Here is a 10000-nt window from a genome sequence, read left to right as displayed (position 1 = left end):
GGGGGGGGGGTTGTAGGAAGTAATCATACCCTGGTGAGAGGGTGTTGCGTGTGTGTACATATCTATCTAAATATTTAGCTGTCATTTTTGACGGGTCGCGTACACTAGTTATATATCAAAGGTCGATCTTTTCTTCCTCAATGTTAGTGTTATTCGTATTATAGTAATGAAAAGTGTTATTATTATTATTATTATTATTATTATTATTATTATTATTATTATTATTATCGTTGTTTTACTTCATTAAGTATTGATTTATTTATAAACGATCAGTTTTATTGAGAGACTTTTTTTTTCTCACACTATGGATAGAGAGTCATTATATGCTCATTGTACGAATAGTTATTGACATGTAATAAGGAGAAATGTAAGATGTAATTATTATATAAGGAAGTATTTATTAGTAAATAAGTTAGTTATGAAATGGTAATTATTAACTTTAGTTGACGTATTCCATTTGATTGGTTGATTTGGAGTAATTTACTCTACAGTCATTGGACAATTTGAATACAGACAATTCTTTTAGCTCTCTCTCTCTCTCTCTCTCTCTCTCTCTCTCTCTCATATCTATTCTATAGTGTTTGGTCAAATTGAATACGAAAATTTTTTTAGCTCTCTCTCTCTCTCTCTCTCTCTCTCTCTCTCTCTTATCTATTCTATAGTGTTAGGTCAAATTGAATGCGGACAATTTTTTTATCTCTCTCTCTCTCTCTCTCTCTCTCTCTCTCTCTCACATTTATTTTATAGTGATTGGTCAAATTGAATACGGAGCATTTTTAGTCTCTCTCTCTCTCTCTCTCTCTCTCTCTCTCTCATATTTATTTTATAGTTATTGTTCAAATTGAATACGGAACATTTTTAGTCTCTCTCTCTCTCTCTCTCTCTCTCTCTCTGTTGAATATCTAACGGATATAGATATTAGTGAAGCAGATATTGTCAAGGCTATAAATGAAATTAAAAATGGATCCGCAGCCGGACCAGATGGAGTTCCAGCGATTTTGTTAAAAAAAACTGCAAACACTATCGCGAAGCCGCTTGCAATACTGCTAAGACAAAGTGTAGATATGAGCGAGATATATGTTAAACATAAATTAGCTTATATAACCCCTATCTTCAAAAGTGGATCAAGACTAGAGGCAAGCAATTATAGACCTGTTAGTCTAACATGACATATTATGAAAGTGTATGAGAGGGTAATAAAAAAGAAAATAATGAACCATTTGGTCAAAAGTAATTTGTTTAATATGGGTCAACACGGTTTCGTGCCTGGAAAAAGTACACAGACCCAACTGATAGCACACTATGAAAACATATACAAGAATATGATAAATGAAAAAGACACAGATGTGATCTATCTAGATTTTGCAAAAGCCTTTGACAAGGTAGACCATAACATATTGGAGAAAAAAATGAGAAAGCATAATATTGTGGGAAAGATAAGAAAATGGGTAAAAGAATTCCTGCAAAACAGAAAACAGATAGTGGTTGCAAATGGCGAGAAATCAGATGAAGCCCAGGTAATATCGGGTGTGCCACAAGGTACGGTATTAGCTGCACTGCTGTTTGTTATTATGATCTCAGACATAGACTGTGATGTTGAAAACTCCGTAGTAAGAAGTTTCGCCGATGACACAAGAATAAGTAGAGAAATTACTTGTGATGAAGATAGGAACTCACTACAAAGAGATCTAAACAAAATATATGAATGGGCGGAGATAAATAGGATGGTATTTAACTCTGATAAATTCGAATCAATAAATTATGGAAACAGAGAAGGAATGGTGTATGCATACAAGGGACCTAATAATGAGACAATCACAAACAAGGAAGCAATTAAAGACCTTGGTGTAATGTTAAATAGGAATATGTTATGCAACGACCAAATAGCAACACTGTTGGCTAAATGTAAAGCAAAAATGGGAATGTTATTCAGACACTTTAAAACAAGAAAAGCTGAACACATGATTATGCTTTACAAAACTTATGTACGTAGTACACTCGAGTACTGTAATGTGATATGGTACCCACACTACCAAAAGGATATTGCGCAAATAGAGAGTGTACAAAGGTCCTATACTGCTAGAATAGAAGAAGTTAAGGACCTTGACTACTGGGAAAGAGTGCAATTTTTAAAACTATACAGTCTGGAAAGGAGAAGAGAACGCTACATGATAATACAAGCATGGAAGCAAATAGAAGGAATTACTGAAAACATCATGGAGCTTAAAGTATCAGAAAGACCAAGCCGAGGTAGATTAATAGTGCCAAAAAAATATTCCAGGTAAACTAAGAAAGGCGCACAGGACATTAATCCACTACGCACCAGCATCGATAATGCAGCGACTATTTAATGTGCTGCCAGCTCATTTAAGAAACATATCAGGAGTGAGCGTAGATTTGTTTAAGAATAAGCTCGATAAATACCTAAGATGCATCCCAGACCATCCAAGACTGGAAGATGCAAAATACACCGGAAGATGCATTAGCAACTCTCTGGTGGATATACGAGGTGCCTCACACCGATGGACCTGGGGGAACCCAAACAAAAAATAAGGCAATCAGGTAAGGCTCTCTCACATTTATTTTATAGTGATTTTTCAAAATGAATACGGAACATTTTTAGTCTCTCTCTCTCTCTCTCTCTCTCTCTCTCTCTCTCTCTCTCACACACATTTATTTTAAAGTGAAAAATTGAATACGGAACATTTTTAGTCTCTCTCTCTCTCTCTCTCTCTCTCTCTCTCTCTCTCGCTTGTATAAATAGTAGTTGTTATATAAAAAACACATGGTAAGTTAATGGCGAACTATAATTATCTTTGCATATAAAAAATGGTCTTAATAGTAAAATGTTTTAAACTCATTATAAAATATAATTAATGGAGCTAATTATCTATTTATAGTGATATTGGCTGACATGAATATACTCATATACACGATGCCCATTTGTGTTTTTACTATCAGGAACTTTCCTTCCACATTTATATATATATATATATATATATGATGTACACACACACACGCACGCACGCATATATATATATATATATATATTTAGAAAGGAACATTCTTACTTACAGACATTTCTCTTTATGTTTGATGGTCTTTCTTGAGTAAAAGATCGTATTACGACTTTTTATATCAGCATGGTTTGATTTAGCTCCGACATTTGCATAAAATTCAGTATATTTCTTAATTGCACAACGGATCTGGACCATAGAACTTCATTAACTTTTATTATGAGTATTACTTAATTATCTTATTAATATTGATAATGATGTTATTATTATTGATATTATTGATATCATTAGCGTACGCCACCCGTCAAAAAGGATGGCTAAGGATGGCGTTCGCAAGATCTGTATATCTTTCTTCGTGGCCAAGTGGGTTAGTCACTGTCTGTACAAGCTTGCCGACCAGGGTTCGATTCCCGGCCGGAGCCAAGCTCTTGTCTTTGTGTGATTTCGCCTGGGGCTCTGATCCCGAGGTCGTTAAGAGAATCCAGACATTAATGTATCAGAAATATATATGGCTTATTTGAATATATATATATATATATATATATATAATGTCTGTGTGTGTTTGTATGTATATATATAATATTTATGATATATATATATATATATATATATACACATATATATATGTCTGTGTATGTATATATATAATATTTATGATATATATATATTTATATGTGTGTGAGTATGTATATATGATATATATATATATATATATATATATCCAGACTCTTGCCTCTTGTGATATTATTATTATTATCATCATCATCGTCATCATTACCATCATTATTATTATCATCATCATCATCATCATCGGTATTATTATTATTTGCATTGTCAATTATATTTGCCATAGCATGACTTAGTTCCTTTATTGGCTTCTCATGGGAATATTATTTGTAAGAATAAATAGTCTATCGTTATTATTATTATTATTATTATTATTATTATTATTATTATTATTATTATTATATCCTCTAGACATTTACTCATGAGGACAAAACTGAATAACATCAATAAACACGACGTCCTTTTTTTGCTATTTTCGATCCCTTCGCGACAGATGCTTTTCCCCTGTGCCAGCTGCGTGAAGAGTGACGCAACTTCTTGAAGAAAATTACGTCTAAAAAAAGATGAGGTTGAAAAGGGTAGAGACCAAGATTGCGTTAGAGTTAAGTCTGCTGGGAACTTATTTTTCAGGTTTTTGTAGAGTTCGTAAAATAAGCGAAACTGATTATCTTACGTGGTGTTATTGATATCATGTTTGGGTCAGAGAAAGTAAATGACGAGCGGTGGAATTATTATAGTCGAATTTCATATTATTTTTGTAGAGGATCTAAAGCAATTATGTTGCATTCCTAATTATTCACTATCTCGCCTGACCCAGTAAACATTGATATTATACGCACGCACACATAAATGTGTATATATATACATTATATATATATATATATATATATGTGTGTATATATATATATATATATATATGTATCATCTCCTCCTACGCCTATTGACGCAAAGGGCCTCGGTTAGATTTCGCCAATCGTCTCTATCTTGAGCTTTTAATTCAATACTTCTCCATTTATTATTTCCTACTTAGCGCTTCATAGTCCTCAGCCATGTAGGCCTGGGTCTTTGAACTCTTCTAGTGCCTTCAGGAGGCCAGCTGAACGTTTGGTGATCTAATCTCTCTTAGGGAGCGCGAAGAGCATGCCCAAAACATATCCATCTACCCATCATGATCTCATCCACATATGGCGCTCTATTAATCTCTTATATAGTTTCATTTCTAATCCTGTCCTGCCATTCAAGTTCCAATATCCTTTTGAGAGCTTTGTTCTCAAACCCACTAAATCTGTTGGAGATTGTTTCATTGCCATACCAGGACTCATGTCCATACAGTAACACCGATCTCACTAAACTGATATATAATCTGATTGTTATATGTAATTTCAGGCGATTTGATTTCCAAATTTTACTCAACTTAGCCATTGTCTGATTTGCTTTTTTTAAACTTTCACTAAACTCTAAAGACCCTGTATTGGAGATCGTAGTTCCTAGATACTTCAATGATTCTACCTCATTAATCCTTTCTCCTTCCAGTGATATTTCACCTTCCATTGCATACTCCGTTTTCATCATCTCTGTCTTTCTTCTATTTATCTTCAGCCCAAACTCGTGTGATATTTCATGCATTCTGGTAAGTAACCATTGCAAATCCTTTCGTGTTCTCCTAACGAGGACAGCATCATCTGCATACTATAGGTCTGCTAAATTCCTATCACCAATCCAGTCCAATCCTTCACCACCATCTCTGACTGTCCTACTCATTACAAAATCCATGAAGAGGATAAACAACATAGGTGACAACACATTCCCTTGGAGTACTCCGCTGTTCACAGAAAATTCATTTGATAAGACTCCATTAACATTAACTTTGCACTTGCTATGCTCATAACCAGACTTGATGAAATTTACTTATATTTTTACGCTTGGTAGCTTTGTGCTTTTGAAAACTTTCCATGGTTTCTTATATTTATTTGTTTTGATAAATTTTTATAGTTTTAAAAAGGAGAAATCCTTTCTTTTTATGCATGTTAAAACCATATTGCAACCCCAAACTATGCCTAGAATAGCAATTTCTACTTTAGTTTATTACTCGAGAGTGGTTAACCATCGTTGTTCCTTGCAACATTGCAATATCTTGTTATGCTTTTTTATTAGATTCAAAGTGTCAGTTCTTGGGAAGATATTTTTGTTTTGGACAGGTTTTGAAATTCACTTTAGTGAGGAGTGTTCTTAAAAACATTTTTTTTCCCGTTTATATTATATATTTTTCCATTTTTAACAGAAGTACACCTCATGTTTAATTGTACACACACATATGTAGAGTGTGTGTTTATGTATAAATATATATATATATATATATATATATTTATTTATATATATTATGTATATATATATATATATATATATGTATATATATATATGTGTGTGTGTGTGTGTTTGTATTTATATGTATATATATATATATATATATATGTATATATATATATGGTTTACTTATACCCTCTTCTTTATAGTCTCAAATTTCTTTATGGTTTGCAAGCTCAATATGCAGGTAAAATGTCCCATTTGGATATTACTACAATACATTTAACGAAAATATTCACAATATCAACATAGTTCGTAGTTTTCCCATTTTAGATTAACCTAATACATCTTTAGTGATAATCATAAAAAAATTAGATATAAATCATTTCTCTTATTTAGATTCCAGAATATCCAACTAAATTGGTGATCTAGCCTTCCTTGGAATGTCAGCATAGGCAAATAGAAAACTCTTCATATCAAGACAGCCACCTCTCTCTCTCTCTCTCTCTCTCTCTCTCTCTCTCTCTCTCTCTTTATACTTCAAGATATCAAGAGTTCCTACCTTGCTCTTTGCTAAAGACAAGATAACGGCTAGAATATTTCTTCCGCCATTATTTCTGTTTCCTTTCTCTTCATTTTTAATTAAATTTTTCCTCAGTATATATATATATATATATATATAAATATATATATATATATAAATATATATTTATACATCTGAGTGGAGACACCTTAACGTGGTGAAATGATTTATTTACCGCCATGTTCAGCAAGGCTATACTAGTCAGGGCCACCCATACTAGGTTGGTATCCATTGAGCAATCAGACTAAAGTCTGCCATCATCACTAGTCCCCAGTGGCCAGCGTGGTGACGAAAACGGCCAAACCCCAGACGTGAATAAAGACATGTCTGAGGCCTTTGTCTTGCAGTGAACCAGAAATGGGTGTATTTGTTGCTGCTGTTGTGTGTAATACATACATATATATATATATATATATATATATTTTTACATATATATATATATATATATATGTGTGTGTGTGTATGTATCTAAATATACTGTATATATCCCAGTGAAGTTTATATATATATATATATATATATCTATATATATGTTATATATGTGTAAATATACAACAAAACATTTCAAAATATGATGATAAAGACTAGAATCTCTGCCTCTTTGTAAGCGTCCACACCACCATTCGATTTCAGCCACGAGGGCAGTAGTGGAAGTAGCCTCTTAGCTGTAGAGGGACCACACTGTAGTGCCAATTGTAGTAAGTATCAGGGCCACCGGCTATTTTTACAAAGAGCCATCGGTCGCCCGAATGCAGAGCATGCGGGAGAGAGAGAGAGAGAGAGAGAGAGAGAGAGAGAGATTGGGGGCGAAGTGTGGACTATCTTGGTCACTACTTTTAACAGTAGAATCTCTCCTCTCTCTCTCTCTCTCTCTCTCTCTCTCTCTCTCTCTTAGAAGGATGGTTTTCCCTTCTCTCAAATCTTCTCATATTTCTTAACTAACTTTTGCGACATTTATACATACCCATATAGTTGCGTATATATATATATATATATATGTATATATATATATATATATGTATATATATATATATATATATATATGTATATATATATATATATGTATATATATATATATATATATATAGTTAGATAGGTAGATGGATATAATTAAATATTTAGATACATACTTAAAGCTTATTTATATTTAGTTCATATTATATCAAAATTAAACTATTTTTATGTGTAATTGTAACTTTTACTAAAATTTTGTTAATTGATATACTGCAATGCTCTTGAGAATTGTAATAATTATGAATAAGAGTTCAATTCTGAAGACTTTTTGAGTTTGAAACTGAAAGTGAGTAAAGTTAATCAGTTCATGCAGGTCTTGCAACTCGCTTTATAAAGAAAATGACAACCTTTTGCCTCATCAAGATAAGGATTTTTTGTAGCTTATACTTACGTAGATTGCTTCAGTCATGCATCATTTTGATTGACTCTGAATTATCATGCTTTCAATTTTAGTTGCTTTAGATTTTACATTTTGCAACTATAATATTTAATTGCTTTAAATCTTGCCTCTTGCAACTGCAATATTTAGTTGCTTTAAATCTTTTCTTTTGGAACTGCAATATTTAGTTGCGTTAAATCATACATTTTGCAACTGCAATATTTAATTGCTTTAAATCTTATAATTTTGCAACTAATTTATGATATTTATTTGCTTTAGATCTTACTTTTTGCAGGTAATTTATAATATTTAGTTGCTTTAAATCTTACATTTTGCGACTGCAATATTTAGTTGCTTTAAATCTTACTTTTTGCAGGTAATTTATAATATTTAGTTGCTTTAAATCTTACATTTTGCGACTGCAATATTTAGTTGCTTTAAATCATACATTTTGCGACTGATATATTTAGTTGATTTAAATCTTACATTTTGCGACTGCAATATTTAGTTGCTTTAAAAACACATTTTGCGACTGATATATTTAGTTGATTTAAATCTTACATTATGCGACTGCAATATTTAGTTGCTTTAAATCATACAATTTGCAAATGCAATATTTAGTTGCTTTGAATCTTGTAATTTTGCAACTGATTTATAATATTTATTTGCTTTAGATCTTACTTTTTGCAGGTAATTTATAAAATTTAGTTGCTTTAAATCTTACATTTTGCGACTGCAATATTTAGTTGCTTTAAATCTTATATTTTGCAACTAATTTATAATATTTAGCTGCTTTAAATCTTACTTTTTGCAGCTAATTTATAATATTTAGTTGCTCTAAATCTTACTTCTTGCTAGTAATTTATAATAATTAGTTATTTTAAATCTCTATGTTTTGCAAATAATTTATAATATTTAGCTGGTTTAAATCTTATATTTTGCAACTAATTTATAGTATTTAGTTTCTTTAAATCTTACTTTTTGCATCGAATTTATATTTTGTTGCTTAAAATCTTACTTTTTGCAACAAATTTATAATATTTAGTTGCTTTGAATATTACGTTTTGCAACTATAATGTTTAGTTGCTTTAAATCTTACATTTTGCAACTGCAATATTTAGTTGCACAACCGACCAGGTTCAATATTCTTTTGTTGAAATGACCAATATCAACTTTTAAAAATACCCTTACTTTCTTTTCCAGATAAGATTGTAAAGGATGGGAGGTGAACAAAGCCGAGAAGCGGGCGGTGTGGTGGGCGTAGGTGGACGGATGGACAGCGTGGAGGGACGAGGAGACGCCCGCCCAACGTCTACATCTCCACGCCCGTCCATTTGCTCAGACGCCGATCTTCCTTACATCTCGTATACTGTCAACCGCCCCATTGGAGGTTAGTGTTGGATGAGACTTATTTTTATTTAATGTTATCTAATATTGTCTTATGTGAGTTCCCTTTTTCCTTCCACTAAGGTTGGAGATTAATTATATTGATTTTATTAACATAATTTTAGTACTTTCCCTGATTTGTTCTTGCTGATAGATATATGAATACAAGGTTGGTGTATCCTATATATAATAAATTTTAGTAATTTTGCAGTTGTATCATCTTATATATATAGCCTACTGTATATGGGCCTTTGGTAAGTCACTGGAACTTCAGTTTCCTTGGTCTGAGTTCGAATCCACGGCCAACCAGAAGCGATTATCATAAAGTTGATTACCCTTTGGGGGGGGGGGGGGGCGGTTCCTGATGCCAAGGCAGAGAAACTTCGATATTAAAAGTTACTTGTGGCTTATATGTGTTTTATATATATATATATATATATATATAAAATATATATATATATACTCAAATATATATATATATATATATATATAAATATATATATATAGATATATATAATATATATATATATATATATGTATATGTATATATATATTATATATATGTATATATATATATATACATATATATATATATATATATATTCAAGTCTTCTTTACACACTGGAAAGAAAGATTATATATATATATATATATATACCTACTGTATATATGAATGCATTCGAAAGTGTTAATCTTACAGTTCTCTGCAAATCTTTTGGAATAGACTTACTATGCCCAAGTCCTTTTCCA

At 31.7% G+C, this 10000-nt stretch overlaps 1 protein-coding gene across 1 annotated transcript in view; it reads left to right on the top strand.

The window, feature by feature from the left end:
- The window catches only part of BORCS5 (BLOC-1 related complex subunit 5), a 256791-nt gene that overhangs the window by 226289 nt on the left and 20502 nt on the right, over window positions 1–10000 (top strand). Inside the window, exon 4 of the mRNA XM_068354121.1 lies at window positions 9068–9254. Within this exon, the coding sequence (XP_068210222.1) occupies window positions 9083–9254 (172 nt within the window). The 5' untranslated portion in view covers window positions 9068–9082. The remainder of the gene's footprint in view (window positions 1–9067; window positions 9255–10000) is intronic.

This window comes from Palaemon carinicauda, chromosome 30 (assembly GCF_036898095.1).
Source record: "Palaemon carinicauda isolate YSFRI2023 chromosome 30, ASM3689809v2, whole genome shotgun sequence".
Lineage (NCBI taxonomy): Eukaryota > Metazoa > Arthropoda > Malacostraca > Decapoda > Palaemonidae > Palaemon > Palaemon carinicauda.
The sequence above is the reverse complement of the archived record's forward strand: the minus strand, read 5'-3'. Positions and strand labels throughout refer to the sequence as shown.